Source organism: Rhyacophila brunnea, unplaced genomic scaffold, assembly GCF_057557595.1.
Source record: "Rhyacophila brunnea isolate RB1 unplaced genomic scaffold, BYU_Rbru_1.0 scaffold_24, whole genome shotgun sequence".
NCBI lineage: Eukaryota > Metazoa > Arthropoda > Insecta > Trichoptera > Rhyacophilidae > Rhyacophila > Rhyacophila brunnea.
This window is the reverse complement of record NW_028232904.1, coordinates 27,204,117-27,220,715: the sequence shown is the minus strand read 5'-3', so window position 1 is coordinate 27,220,715 and position 16,599 is coordinate 27,204,117. Positions and strand designations below refer to the sequence as shown.

Below are 16,599 nucleotides of genomic sequence, written 5' to 3'. Positions count from 1 at the left end.
TTTTTGAATTATGGAGGTATCGAGTATCACTACACAATTTATAATTGAATCGTACAACCACATATTTTAAAAAATAACATTAATGATGGAAAATAGCTCCGCAGGCGACTTTTTTACTGTTAGAGAGAATTCGTGTATCTGGTCGACTCGACACGCCGGGCCCTTCCTGAGCCCGGCCCCCCAGGCTAGAGCCCTGTCAGCCCCCCCTCCTCGTGGGGGCCATGCCCATAGCCCCCACAAGGGGGAGGGGGGGCTGACAGGGCCTGGGGGCTCGGGCATAGAGGGGGGCCGGTGTGGCAGAATGACTAGTTATAGAGAGACACACACCAGAATTTTTCTGTAAGTAAAAAAAAGGCGCCATTTTACTAGAAGATGTTAACATTTGCATACATGTGGCTATGTGATGCAATTCGATGTGATATTGTGATTGATATAACTAATATTTCACAGGTAAAAATTTATTTTAATTATTTTTAGTGTGTTTCCGGAAATGGCTATTTATCAAATATATTGAAGGGCTCGTGTTACTTGACTACCACAAAATATGGTCGCGATGCATCATAATCAGGGCTCGAAATGGACCGGAGAGCCGTTCTGGTACATAAAATCCCTAAAATTATCGCTCCGTCTCGTGGGAAAATTAATTTGACCGTTTGAGGTAGATAGGCCATATAACAAAAAATTAAACATCTCTTTTTTGGAAAATACACATAAAATTAGATAACTATGCTCATATTTTCGTAAAATTATCAAGCGCTCCGGTTCGTAGAATTTTTCATTTTGAGCGCTGAATTGAATACCGAGTGCGCCAACAACTCAATAATTTAATTGGTTTTATATGAGAGTACGAAAAATTGCTAAAAATACACAGAACGACCTTAATTTTACCCTGGGGAACCCTGGGGTTCCATTAAGGATGCAATTTAGGGAACACTTAAGTATAGGTAGAGCTTCACACTGCCCTTAACCTTAACGATATGTATGGGGGCCCGCTTCAGGATGTGGGGGGCCATGCCAGTGCTCGAAATGGAATATATTACGAACCGGAGCGCACAATATTTTATGAAAATGTTAACATAGTTATCTAATTGCTTGTGTATTTTATAAAAATAAGTGTGTTATGCCGTGTCCACATTGGCAACAAGTTGCTGGCAACCTCATTAAATTACGATTAAAATAATTTTGGTCGAACAAATTTTGATAATTATCGTGTAATTTAATGAGGTTACCAGTGTCGACAAACTTTTAGATTTTTACGTTAAATGGAAAATCTAGCTCACTGTAAAATTAATATGTCCACGAGACGGAGCGTTAATTTTGGTGATTTTACGAACCGGAACGGCGCTCCGGTGCGTTCCGGTCCATTTCGAGCCCTGGGCCATGCCAATACCTCTGGCAATGCGGAGTTCCTTTGGTGGATTTTATTCATTAACTGAAAAGATTCAGTCTAATATATAGCGAAAATATGCATCGTCATTAGATTTTAGGTAAAATATGCAATAACCGGTGAGAATGGGCTAAATATGCAATTGTGTATGCAAATATGCAAATGCATATAATCCGGTCTCAACTAGGGATTCCAATCCTGGGATCCCGAGCTATTTTCGATACCTATGAATCCCGGGATTGATAAACATAAACCCGAAACTTTCGGGATGGATTTTTTTTATCAATTTTTATGGAAAATAAAAAAAACGAAAATATAACAGAAAAAAATACTTTTAATGACAAATAACTACATTAAAAATAAACTGAGTTTCAATGAAGCTTGATTTATACCCATGTGTAAGATTGCCGATTCATTTAATATTTTCACATGAATTAATAAAAATGAGAAAGATTGAAAAAAAACAATGCTTCGCACTATTAACAAAGTAATTCCACCATGATCTCATACGTTTTACGGCAGTTTCATATTTGGCTGACTAATTAGATTTATGAAGCGGAAAGGCCATAAGTACACCATGATTTGCTTTACTATTTTAAATTTCGCTAACATTCATTAAGTCTTTACTATCATAAAAAGCAATCTCATATTTAATTCACATTATTATTTATATTATAATATTATTTACTCCATTAAACTTATCTATTTCCAAGATTCAACGTAATACAATATTAGCAATAAATGTCTTAAATAGTAGAAATTATACTTGATTTATTTTTTACCGATTTTATCAATGTTATTTGTAAATATAAAATTTGTATATTAACAATGGAAAAAAATGCCAATCCCGGGACCAGTCCCGGGATCCCGGGATTGTCAAATTGTAATCCCGAAATCCCGTGATCAGAATTTTGGCTCGGGATTGGATTCACTAGTCTCAACTGATTACAATAAAGTGGAGTGTTTCTTTTAACTGAATTAAATGTTAATTGTTTCTTTTCTAGATTTCAAGATTCGTTCTCTGCAAGATTCATAATAAGAAAATGAACATCTGAATTAGACGTCAAATTCATTTCTACATATTCTGAGACAGTCAAAACTAGGAACATTAAATTTCGTGGACGCAGTGAAAACTCACAATGTTTCACAACGGAGGCACTGGGGGAGGATACGGGGAGATGCAGTCCTCCACAGCAGGATACGGAGTGGGAAATGGCGTCTCTGGTGGACACTTGGGTGCGGCCACGGGAGTCCACGTGGGACAGGCGCCGGTCTACGTGCCACCTAGCAGGGCCGCGCTGCCCCCGTCGCAGTACCATGGGCATCATTTTGTGGGAGGTGGACACGTGCCGCAGAACCCTTGGCATCATCACGCGGCAGCTGATGGATATGGTGAGTTTATTATCAATACAATTCATTTATAGAATTCAGATAGGCTTTTCCCCAATACACTACATTTCGATGCAGGGGTTTGAATGTGTAAGTGTCCTACGAAAATGAACCACACATTATAGACCTGCAAGCAGAGCTTGAAATGGACCGGAATGCACCAGAGCGCCGTTCCTGTTCGTGAAATCAGTAAAATTATCGCTCCGTCTCGTGGAATAAATAATTTGACCGTCTGAACTGGATAGGCCATATAATAGAAAATCTAACACACTTATTTTTATGAAAAAAAACTCATAAACTTTGATAACTTTACTATGTAAAAATCTTCAGAAAACTGTCGAGCTCTCCGGTTCGTAAGTTTTTCCATTTCGAGCGCTGCGTGCAATAGTATGTGTTGCAACCTTCAAACACACCAATATTTAATGAGCGACAGTGCATAAACTGAGAGCAGTTGACAGAACGAAAACAAGTTTAAAATGGTGTATTCTTGACTTATTTAAGTTTATCCCATATTCTTCTACACTCGAGATCGGTTGCCTGTTACTCCACGTCCGTTAGGTATTTCAGATCCCAATAATTCTGTGTTCCCTGGGAAAGATAGACAAAAATAGGTAGGTTGGTAGGTAAATTAGGAATACCTACACTCTGCAGTCATAATAATATCGTATAGGTATATTTATATAAATATCTGGTAATAATACTAGAAGTACCTAAGTAGCAAGTCTTAAATATTTGATAAAAATGATAATATCAGATGTATTCTATACACAAGACTGCTATCGGCCGCTATCGAGGGTAATTTTTCAAATTTTTGTATAGTATTAGCACTTATTGTAACAATTACAATAAGTTAGTTGTGATTGTTACAATAAGTGCTATGTTTTAACAGCACCGCTCTTGGCTGTGCTAAATTTTAGAGCGAGGTAGACAGTTTTGATTGTTTAGACGGCTATTGTAACAATAAAAATATTATACTTCGATACAAACATATGAAAAACTACCCTCGATAGCTAGCGATAGCAGTCTTGTGCATAGAATAGATGCGCATATATCTATTTGACTCTAATAAATGTAATCAAATCTAATAAAATTTGAACATTACTGTCTACAAAACTCCACGAACAAAGATTATTTTTTTTATATCAATGCTGTTCTGTTTTCCATATGTTTTCGGTAAAATAGCTCTATTGGTAATTGGAAAATGTTTACAAGTTTATCTAAAACGTAGGAATATTATACCTACATTTAGGGATTGCAATACCTGTATTTAAAAACCGGTATTAAAGTCTTTATCAATACCGAAATACCGGTTTTAAAAATCCAAAATACCGGAATTTTCTGTATTAAGAAAGCACACTCGTTTACGTTTTTGAAAATGAATTATAATTTACGTGCTGCTAAAATGCAAATATATTGAGTGAAACCAACAGAGGTGAAAAAATAATAAAACATATTTCATCAAATATATTTTATATAAGTAAGTAATTGTCGCGATGAATTATCATAATATTATTTCGAAATAGAAGACATCCGTGACAAAAATGTTCAATTATTCTATAATTATTGATGAATGTACAAGCGTTGAATTTAAGAAGCTTTTCCTGCAGCCGGACTTATTTGCACTTGGTGAACTTGTGAGAGCTTTTGTTAAAATTATCAATACATTCAAATTATTTGTAAAAAAATCACTAGTTCTATAATTATGATCAATAAATATTTTTAAATGTCAACATAATAAATGTAGGTATGTAGGTTTTTGCAATAAAATAATATTTTAAAAAGATTTTAATAGCTGTATTTATTGATAAGCACATACTTCTGCTTTTTTAATGTTTAAGAAATAAGTACCGGTATTAATACCGGTATTCAATAAGAAATACCGAATAACCGGTATTGACATTTTCATTCAGTATTGCAATCCCTACCTACATTGCCCTGTAGTTTGATCAAACTATCAAAATAACGCTGTGTTTTCATATTTCAGGAGGAGGTTTGACCCCACAGTTTTATGGTGCCCAGAATGTTTTGAATTCCTGGAGAAGCGCTTATGATGCAGCTGGATTCCAAAGAACCAGTCCATACGGTAAGAATTATTGTAATGACACTATTTCAAGCCTAGATTTAGGTGTCAGATTATAATTGAAGGCCAGTTTGGGCCCCCCGAATTTGCATATTGTGGCTCCGGGGCCAGAAAAATAAATTTATTACTTAGGTGAAAAGTCTTTTTTCAGATTGCTATGGATTAAGTAGGTAGGTACACCAGTGGCGCACCCAGGACGGAACCAAAGGGCCTTGGCACCCCCCGACCATACAAATTATCAGAATGATTTTAAACATTGAAATTGAAAGCCAATAAACTATAATTTGGGCTTACTGGGCGTCTTACGTGGGCGAAGTCGGCGAAGCGTTGAGCGGCGCGCGCAACTCAAACGTATAACCGTGTGTGAAAATGTTCGTTCTATTTTTGGTTATACGTTTATACGTTTGAGTTTCGCGCGCCGCTCATCGCGCCGTCGAACGCGCTTACCTAAGACGAGCCGTTAGACAAATAAAAACACGACAAAAAAATCCAGCACCCTTTTTAGAATAATTTCTTAGATTTTAATTTCTAATACAAAAATTTCGAAAAACTAAAAATGTCGGGTTTTTTTAGAAATGTTTTTTCCCTAATGGAACTGTCCAAAAAATCTCGGTGTCCACCCGAATTCCGGAGTGGTGTAGGTCATGGCTGGGGAGGGCTGACAGGGCTCTAGCCTGGAGGCCCGGGCTGTAGGGGGGCGGCATATCGGGTTGACCAGATAAGTGAGATAAACACACATCATAAATTAGCTTTAATAGTAAAAAAAAGTCTAAATCCAGTAGGTATAACGGCTATTTTCAAAATGTGTTTGCCGCTGTATTCCCAATAACCGAGTTCAATGATTTTGTCACTACGCCAACGACACGCGTCGCCCATTGTTGGCTTTCTTGAGAAGTTGAGGGCTACATCCCGGGTGTATTCCTTATTTCCGTACTGTAACTTTTGTTGTTGCTGTGAATTTTGACTAACGCAAAGTGCTATTAATTTCCACCCTTTAGATTAGATTTAGTTGTTTTGAAATTGCTAGAAGGGTTTAAAAATGTAATTTTAAATTTTTTTTAAGATGGAGGCATGGAGTTCAGCTTCGGGGAGGGTCGCGAGTGTGTAAATTGCGGCGCCATTTCGACGCCACTGTGGCGTCGCGACGGCACTGGCCACTACCTCTGCAATGCCTGCGGTCTCTACCACAAGATGAACGGAATGAACAGGCCACTTATTAAACCCAGCAAAAGACTTGTAAGATAATATATTAACATTTCTAAATACAGTCGAATTTGGTTATTACGATCACAAAAATACCGAGATCTCGGATGTAATCAGGAAACATTTGTTGACATTTTAGTTTATGATTTTCTCCATAAATTTATTAACTTTTATCACGAGCTACTTCTCGGGTATACCGAACAAAACTGTTAATGTGTCGATCGTTTGAAAACAACATTTTCGACCCTAAGCAATAAAATCCGACCGGGCAGTTAACTAGACTGATGCCGCCGTGATCGGATTACGTCTTGACACTAGTTAAGTGTTTAAGTGAGTATCTAATTGGTGTTTTCGCCGACAACATTGAAAAAGTATCCACGCATATGGTTAAAATTGCATGTAAAAAATCCAAGCTTTGTGAAATTAGTAGGTAGTTAAGTAGGTACCTACCAGCTTTGTAGTTTATGAATGCCATGCTTGTTTCGGGATTTATACGATGGTTTTCAGATTTTTTATGTTCTATGCTTACAGAACGTGGTGCTAAAAATGTTATATACTTACCTAACTATATAACGAGTAATGCTTAGGTATAACAAGCAAATTCAGTTGATCCCATAATAACCAAGTTCGACTGTATGTGGTCGGTACTCGATAACTCCATAATTCAAATGGATGTATTAAAAAATATGAAAAAATCGCTAAGCATATACTGAATATCTATCTACCCTTAATTTTACCTGGCCTGAACAAAAACGAACCATAAGTACGAGTGAGAAAGCATTCGGCACGATTATATCTCCGCAATATCTGTTAGAATTAGAGTAAGATAGAATTTCTCGGCTGAATTAAATATTTTTTGTACATGTCGCCGGTAAATATTGGCTTGAATGACTTCATTCATTCAAAAACTGCAAGCACGTATTGCTGAATATAAAGTTGGTGGAAATTATTTTTGATTAATTGATTAAGTAGAAAATATGGTTAGATGTTGTGTCTAAATTTGGTAGCCGTACTAAGAAGCAACACAATGGTATAACGTTTCATAGTTAAGTTAATAATAATAAAATTTAGGTTCTACTGTGCGTTCCTACATAAGAAACACGGCTCAATGATTACAATATAATATTATAATATTACATAATTATTATCTGAACTGAAAATACCCTTTACGAATTTAAATATAATAATTACGTATTTTTAATAAAAAAATTCTTGCTTAGGTTAACTACGACATCTGTGAATTACTATTGCAACTGTACAGTAAAGACGCAAACTGTTAGCTGTTGTTATAATATTATTATTATTAAATATATCACTGGTAGATGTCACTGTCAAAAACAGACTGAGATGACTGTTATGGCTTGCGTCTGTGATAAACCTAGAGCCAGTTATAATAATATAGTGGGAATTTGTTTTTTTTTTTACCAAGTTAGATCATAATAATATAGGCCTTCACAGAGTAAAGGTTGTTTTTTTAAAATGAGAAATGAATATTAGCTACCATGAAATGTGGATACTTTGCCCGCTTTTTACGTAAATGATTGTTTTTTTTTAATTTTTTTGTATTGAGAGGTATATGGATTCTTGGTTTAAATTATTCGATGCTTAACATAGTACACCCGATCCTCTTTTTGCACGGGAGATACGTTCCAAAGACTATCGTGCAAAACAAAACCGTGTAAAAAAAGATAAGATGCCCATTCAAAAATGGTAGATAGGTTCTATTACTTAAAATCAACTCAAAATACGAAATTCTTGAACTCAAAAATAAATTGAATTTATTTATGTATTATTGATACATAAAAATACATAGTTTTCTTTTTAAATTAAATTTAACAAAAAGAAATATATTCATTCAGTGTCGCTACTTGACAATACACGTGCCCATTTACTGCTGTTTTTCGCTGGCAAAAAATCACTCATCGCTGGAAATATTTAATGACGCTGACGTCGAAACACGCGGTGCGTCTCTCGTATCGAACCTTAAGTGACTGATTAGTGGCGCTATGTATGTAGGTACGTATGTATGCTTGGGCGGCATCTGGTGACAACATATGTATGCACCAGTGGCGCGCGGTCCATTGCAATGCAATTTTTTGATAAAAATGTACATATATACGTATTTTTATTCTTTTTTGTTTTTTTAAACCGTGTTAAATAAAAAATAATAAAAAATAATTGATACTTTTTCTAAACCGTGTTATTTCGAAATCGTGCAAAAGAAATCCGTGCAAAAAAAGGATCGGATGTTTACTAATTTTCATGAAAATAGTTGATTTCGTGTGTATTTCATTACAATTAACAATTCATTTGAGTTGCATTTTAAATTGAGTCCACTTTGACTCTGACTTTTATACCACATATGGTGGCAAGCATTGACCATCTGCGGTTACTGATAACATTAGAGATATGGATCCCTTTGGTTGAATTCAGAATATAATATTATTACCTATTAATACCTATCACGTCTAAAGATATATTTTGATGCACCTGGATTGTCGGTCAAATTACTTTCATCATAATTTAGTATGTGAGTGGGAGAAACATCTTTCAGCGATGATTTTATATTAATAATGTCCTCGTTCAATTCTTAAATCCCTTTTTCGGCTTTGACCCTTTTAATATTTTACGTGGAACTGATAGTCAATTCAGATGCATGTCGCAATAGAAAATTGTTCACCCAGAAGATTCCTGGCAATTTACCATTAAAAACGTGATCACGTGAATTGCTTTTTAAGTACTCCTGTACAATTAATTGTAAGTCGAAACGTGTTAATGGGCTTCCAAAATCGCCTGCTATGATCAAAGCTTTAACTAGTTTGTTTACTTCTTCAGTAGACAATCTATGAGGTGCTCCAATAGGTTTGCTGTGGAGGCCTTATGCCTTATTTAAAATAGTTTTACTTGGAATCCCGAACTGATTTTATGCATCACGAGATGAAATCGATTTTTTAAGTACTAATAGATTTAAGGGCTCAGTACCAACTCACTCGAAAACATATACTAATATAAAATTTTACTCAACATAATATTACAGAATGCCAATCGACGGATGGGACTGTGTTGCACAAACTGTGGGACGAGAACGACAACGTTGTGGAGACGAAACAATGATGGAGAACCAGTGTGCAACGCCTGCGGGCTGTATTTTAAGCTGCATGGAGTTAACAGGTAATTTCATGGATTTTATTCACACATTTAGAACATTAGTATATTTATCAAAATCAGAATCGTGATAAGTCCGGATAAATATGATAAAATTAATAAATTAAGTATTCTTAGAGTAGAGTATTCCTAGATAGTCACTTTAGCACGTTTTCGTTATTTTTATTGTTCCAAATTAACAAGGAAAGGCATTCTATACACTAAAAGGTTATCGGCGGCTACCTCTGATTCATAACACAGTAAAAATTTACGTAGGTCAAATTCAGATATGTTCGTACTGCCGAACCCAAGCGGATAAAGCCGAACCAGCGCCATCTAGTCGATAATGAGCCGAACATAAGAATTTTGTATTGACACGTCAGACATAACCAACAATTTTATTAGTCATGTCATTGCGATTGCAGCAAACAGGCAGATCATGCATCTCAATTCTCAATATGTAAAATTGACATACTCTGTCTCGTTCTCATGTTAGCATGGTCAACAGAGGCGCAGTTAAAAGATATCACCTTTTGACAGTTCAGATGGTTAACTTTTTTTACATAATTAACCGCCAGAATACGTAAAGTGATAAATGTGATATATTTATCACAATTAGCTCTTTTTTTGATGTTCAGTGATATGTTAGAATAAGCCTGCTGGAGATTGTATTAACTAGATAAGTCTGCGAGCTGTCATTTTATGTAAGTAACATATTTAACTTTTAGTTTTATGGAAAATTTCGATTAACTGTAATGGCAATCAAATGCACCTTGACATGGATGTAATTGTGTTCATATATTGATAGTTGGTGAATATTTATTATAAACAAAATAGAAATCTGTCCGAATCTGATACATATTGTAATAAATTGGCTTGCGTATTGGTTAAGTGCGCCACGTAGGTCAAAATGGAGATTTTTTGGGATTTTCAGAGCATAAGCCTGTACATTCCTTAAACGTTGTAGATAATCTATTTATATAATTTTGAAGCCTTTATTATCCTTTATATTTATTTTAAACATATAACTTGACTAAATTAAACAGTCGGCATTCTAAATTCAAATTCTGACGATAGATGACTCTCAATATTTTTAGATTTTGCACATTTATTTATTTACTTTTGCGCACAAATGCGGTTCTATATTGCCAATGAAATGCCGGACATTATGTTTGAGATGGGGAATGGTTTATGGCTTACGGGCGTAGACATTAACGGCCCACATGCTCAGCGTAGGTCAAAATGGAGCTTTTATGGTATTTTCCAAAGACATTTGGTATTTTCAAAGCAAACCCTGGACATTTCTTAAACATTGTAGATAATCTATTTATATAATTATGAAGTCTTATTATCCTTTATATTTATTTTAAACATTTGATGACTGCATAAAGTATTTTTATTACATAAAATAGTATTCTATTAAACCTCTCGATATAATGTTGTAGAATATAGTCATATTTCAGTACATCCATATAAACAATATTTCCATTTCTTCTATTAATATTCCTCTTTTCTTGCTAATTATCGTAGATTGCATTACTACTATTTCGTTTACATGATCAAGTTATATTATAACATAATATTATATGTAAACACATGCACAGAGACACAAACTGCAGCAAAAAAAGCATATCTTAAAAAATCGCGTAAGTACGAATTCATGTTAGTCGAATTCGCGTAAGTCGAGGACTTACTGTATTTAAAAAAAATGTAAATCAACTCACTCATTCATTAATATTCAAGTGAGTTCAATACTTCTTCTAATTACAAAAAACAGAGCTCTGGTGGTTTTTTGTGATTATCTCAAAACTCGATTTTTGGAATATCTGAGTTATGACTCTAGGCAACTTAAATATATGAGGTGTCTAATTACAAAAAGCGACAAGTCCACAATTCAATATTTTCGGGAAACAACGTTTTTATGTTTCAAGCTTCAATTATTTGTTTTAACGTGAGATTATTTTTTCCGTTCTATACTATGTCGAAATTAGAACCAAATGGCAATTTGTTTCAGCCGATAAACTATTAAATGTAATAAATATAGGCAAAATAAAATTGGACATAGCGCTACTTGTACCTCACTTTTTAATTTATTCTTGCATAAGGCACATATTTCCGTGGCACTGTCGTGAGTTCACCAGATGCTACAGCATGGGAGACGCCCTTTTCAATATTGAACGTTCCCTTATTGGTTGACTTAAACACGCACGAAATCAACCAAGCTTTAAATAATATGAAACACGGACTTGGCGCTTTTTGTAATACATCGAGACTTATGTCGCGTTTTGGAATTTTTAGATCAATACATATTGTGTAAAATTATACAAAGAATACGTGCGTATTTTTTTCTCGATTTTTCCAAATGTGGACTTATCGCTTTTTTGAATTAGACGCTTCATATGATAACTTATTACAAATATTCCAGACCACTGGCGATGAGGAAAGACGGAATACAGACAAGGAAGCGCAAGCCCAAAAAATCTGGAAGTGGAGGATCCAATTCTGAAGATGGAACTAAAAAGGAAGAGCCGTCTTCCCCTGGCGGTGATGGTAAGCATTATAATCCAGTCCAATTATTATATAAAATCAATGAACATGTAATTAGAACTCAATCTAGGGGCCTTCATATAATATTACGTCCGCTCTAGGGGAGAAGGAGGGGGTCTGATATAATGTGATGATTTGTGGCCTTATATAGACAAGGGGGTAAAAAGTTATGTGACAAATGGGACAAAATTTTCATAAGCCACTGTTATTTTAACTTTATTTTACAATTATTTACAATTTTATTATTACTGCCAAAAGCAATGTCAGGGGTCCCAGGTTCGTATCCTGAGTCTGACAAAATACACATATTGTTTTTTAATTTGTGTTTGAGTCTGAGTACGGACCTAATGGGTTGAGCAAGTGACCAACATCAATTTCTCATAAAAACAAAAATCTGTTAATACAAACTGTCACTCTGTGGAGGCTTCTATGATCTTATTAGATCGGACATGGCCAAAAAAAATAACTGCCAAAAGTTGGTAAGTCTCGAAATCATGTTATGGAGTAAGTAATTGCAATTTGAAGTTTGATATGTTCTCTAAAATCATCAATTATTATAATATATATATCGGATGACCTTGATTTTTTTTCTAGCATACATATTTATATAATATAAACACATACTTAATCCATTGTTAACTCTAAATATCTAAATCAGCGGTAGTCAACCTTTTTATACCTACCGCCCACTTTTGTATCTCTGTTAGTAGTAAAATTTTATAACCGCCCACCGGTTCCACAGTAATGGTGATTTAATAAAGTAGGGAAGTAACTTTACTTTATAAAATTTATAAAGCAGTTACAGCAAGTGAAAGCATTTACTTAATAACAATTACTTTATGTCAGACTTTCGCTAAGTTTGGCAGAAAAAATCTTTATAAAACAACTTACTTTAGTTAAATCTATATTTTTATTTATACTTTGCATTCATAGAAGCATGAAGTCTGATGAAATTACATTTAATAAACATAGTGAAAATGTTTATAAAACTCCTACCGCCCACCATGAAACCTGGAACGCCCACTAGTGAGCGGTAAGGACCAGGTTGACTAGCCCTTATCTAAATTATCGACTTACCAACTTTTAGCAGCAGCCCCATTATGTAACTTAATATTAAAAGTATGAACCTATATTAGTTTAAATTTGATTTATTTTTAGACTCCAAACAAATGCTTCAGACCTCGATGCCTCTAACATCAAGTTCCGGCATCCACAGTCACACGCAATCCCATCATACGACGTCAGAAGCCTCATCAAAAATGTCCAGCCCCTCGAATCAGCAACAGAGGCCGTTCATCGGGCAGACTCCGCTTCTGCCAACCTCGCAACCGAGTCACAACAACCATCACAGTCAATCGCACCATCATACGATGCAAACTTCTCACGCGTCGTTATCTCCGTCAATACACAGTCAAAACTACCTGTCTAATTCGCCGTCAATATTCAACACTTCGTCAATTAAGAGTGAACCTAACCCGATATCCAGTTATGATGCGCAGAATTACCCCGGTAATGGTTCCTCCTTGCATCATTACCACGGGGGAAGCGCCGTTTCTAACTCACAATATCATTTCAGTCCTCCGTTGCAGCATGGGTTTGCGCTCGGGTCGAATATCGGCACCATTAACCCAACTGTCGGTGAAATGAGTGGATATCATCATCAGCACAATGTTATTCAAGCCGCCAAACTTATGGCATCATCATAATATGCTTAGCTTGAAACAAAGAGTTTGGACTATACCTGCAGAGAATCTTATCATCTTTTGATAGCGATTCCTGAACAATTTACTAAAGTTGAAATCGTAACAAGAAAAAAGTTAAAGTTAAGTTGTAAATTAAATAGATAAATATAATTGATTTAAGATTTGTGCTATTCCTATTATATTTGTCCGACCCACCTACGACAAACGTCAAATATAACAACAGTACAGTTAAGTTGTCATCAAATTGAGGTGCATGGTGCCTACTGTCACGCTAGCAAATTTAATCTATGGTTTCATCATTTTGCAGAATATTTTGAACAATCACCAGCCTGATCACCAGATGAAGAATGCCAACTATAATGTATTAGTAATTTGAATTATAATATTATTATTCATGCTAATTTCAATTAATTTTAACAGTTTCTATATGTACATACATAGATAATTTTTGAACAGGACCCAACCTGCAGACCATAGGTAATAGACAACATTCTTATAGAAAATATGTGAACAAAACGTGATTTTGACATGACAGTCAAAAAGTGTAAGCAAGTAGAAGATGATAAAAACGTTCATTGAGTCATGCAGGTGTCGCAGTTCAACGTGAGGTGACCTCATTGTTGTTCTGGTGATTTCGGCAGATTTTACTATCTGACAATGTTCGTCTAAAGATTCAAAATGTGCTATGGGATGGGAGCATCAGTCTGATTACATTTTAAACACCAAGAAAAACAGCATTACACACTTTTTTCCCGTAGCGGCAGCTTACTGTGATGTCACGTGATAGTAGACAACATGCGCCTCAATTTGATCAGAACTTTAGTGACAGATTTCTCCCTGCATTGCGTGATAATTTGTGGCTATCTTCATGTTTGACTTTGTTTTTATCTAAACACGGCTTCAATCAACATCACTTTTGTACTTATGACTTCCTTCCCTCTAATGGTATTCAAACTTTTTGATTAAAAATTCATTTTAATGATATTTATAAACATATTATCGTCACTGTTCTGGCAGAAGACACTAATTCGAAAAAATGATATACTGAGTTAGTACCAAAATGTTCCTTATTTCAAACTTTACCGTCTGGAAACCTTCTTAATAAATAAACAGTCTCTATTTTAAAGGCATCCTTTTTACGATTACTTAATAAACTCACATGATAGACCATTATTTCAAATATTTTAACAACTTCAAAGTCAAATTACTCAAAACTAGTATTCTCCAGTTAGTGTGTTCTGCCTGAACAGAGACGTTATATATTATATATTATATAAATTCAAAAATTTGTACATATATACTGAATTAAAATAATTAATTATTTTATGAGTGCAATCACAATTTTTAATAAGCTTTACTGATTTATATAAAAAAATAAATATCAAAACTTTTATCAATGAATTATTATTAGTGTGTAAATAATATAGTAATAAAATAATAATATGAGTTTATACCTTACTTTTATAACCTTACTTTTAAGTTAGTGTGAGTGGCACCTTTGGTATTATATACATAAATCTTATAGCGTATTCGTAAAATGTGGTAGTGTTTGTGTGTAAGTTATCTGTGATTGTTTTAAATTTGCTACTCACACTAAGTCAAAAGCAAGGTTAGCTGATTACTGTTCTGGCACTATGGTCGAGATGCGGAGAATGTCACGAATCACCGGATATCATACTGCAGTTTGTCGGGTGATTAGCGGTTAACGTTAGAGTACACCTGAGTAAGCCAGTACCTGAGTACTGTCACATTTTAACCAAAAAATGAATAAATAATTTTGTCGTTTACTTGTGTCTGAAAATGTAAAATTATTTTGATTATGAAAGTATATTTAAGTATGAAAGACTAGCAGTATTAAAATATACATCTTTATTATAATGTTAATATTGTTTACATATTATACTTTCATAAACAGACACTATCTTAACAGGATACACACATTACTCGCCATGTTAATAAAAAAATATACGAATGAAAATACAGTCGAACTTGGTTATTACGAGGAAGATGGGACCGACTGAATTTGCTCATTATAAGCATTAGGTACTCGTCTTTCGTTATATAACATTTTCCGCGCCACGTTATATAAGCATAGAATATAAAAAATCTGAAAACCATTGTAAAAATCCCCGAAACAAGCATGGCATTCATAAACTACAAAAGAAGTTGTTTTTTGTAATAAAGTGCTGAGCCGCTGGTAGGTACCTACTGACCACACAAAGCTTGGATTTTTTACATGCAGTTTCAACTATATGCATGTAGAGTTGGGTTTCGGGAATTTCCCGACGGAAATTCTCGAGAAATTTTCGAGATTTTCCATTCCCGAATCTCGAGAATTGAAATTTTTAATATTTCAGGAAATCCCGGATCTCAAGAATTTTTTCTCGGGATTCGGGATTTCTTTATTATCAAATATTAATTGAAAAAACGATTATCTATATGATAAAAGTGGATAGAAAACACAAAATGTTCAAGGACTGATCGGGGCATTTAACACAATTAAGCCAACGTCAACTCAAAATGAGCGAAATTTTTGTAACATCAGGGAATTTTGTGTTTCAAAAGCATACGCGATTGTCAGATGCAGCGATTGACAGTCTGTGTTTTTTAAAATTCTATTTTAATAAGTAATGTTTTGAATTATTTTTGTTTTTCTACTTCTTTTTTGGAATTTGGAATTTACACTGATTTTAGGATTTTTACAGGTTTTTTTTTGAATTTCCCGATATCCCGAGAATTCTCGAGAATTCTTTTCTGGAAATCCCGAATCTCGAGATTGAGATTTTCTCGGAAAATACCCAACTCTATATGCGTGGATACTATTTCAAAGTTGTTGGCGAAAACACCAATTAGGTACTTAGACACTAAATTAGTGTCATGAACGTAATCCGATCCCGGTGGCATTTTATTGCTTAGGGTCGAAAATGTTGTTTTTGATCGATTGACACATTCACAGTTTTGCTCGGTATACCCAAGAAGTAGTTCGTTATAAAAGTGAATAAATGTATGGAGAAAATCATAAACAAAAATGTCAACGAATGTTTCCTCATTACATCCGAGATCTCACTATTTCTGTGATCGTAATAACCAAGTTCGACTGTAATAACTATTGATACTTTAGGTATACTTTATCACCGTGTTCGCAA

General features: G+C 34.6%; 1 protein-coding gene across 1 annotated transcript in view; it reads left to right on the top strand.

The window, feature by feature from the left end:
* The window catches only part of pnr (pannier), a 189,267-nt gene extending 175,727 nt beyond the window's left edge, over positions 1-13,540 (top strand). The window contains exons 3-8 of the mRNA XM_085951153.1: positions 2,392-2,779; positions 4,761-4,859; positions 5,920-6,092; positions 9,097-9,230; positions 11,629-11,753; positions 12,909-13,540. Of these exons, the coding sequence (XP_085807279.1) occupies positions 2,527-2,779; positions 4,761-4,859; positions 5,920-6,092; positions 9,097-9,230; positions 11,629-11,753; positions 12,909-13,456 (1,332 nt within the window). The 5' untranslated portion in view covers positions 2,392-2,526 and the 3' untranslated portion in view covers positions 13,457-13,540. The remainder of the gene's footprint in view (positions 1-2,391; positions 2,780-4,760; positions 4,860-5,919; positions 6,093-9,096; positions 9,231-11,628; positions 11,754-12,908) is intronic.
* The last annotated feature ends 3,059 nt before the right edge of the window (positions 13,541-16,599 follow it).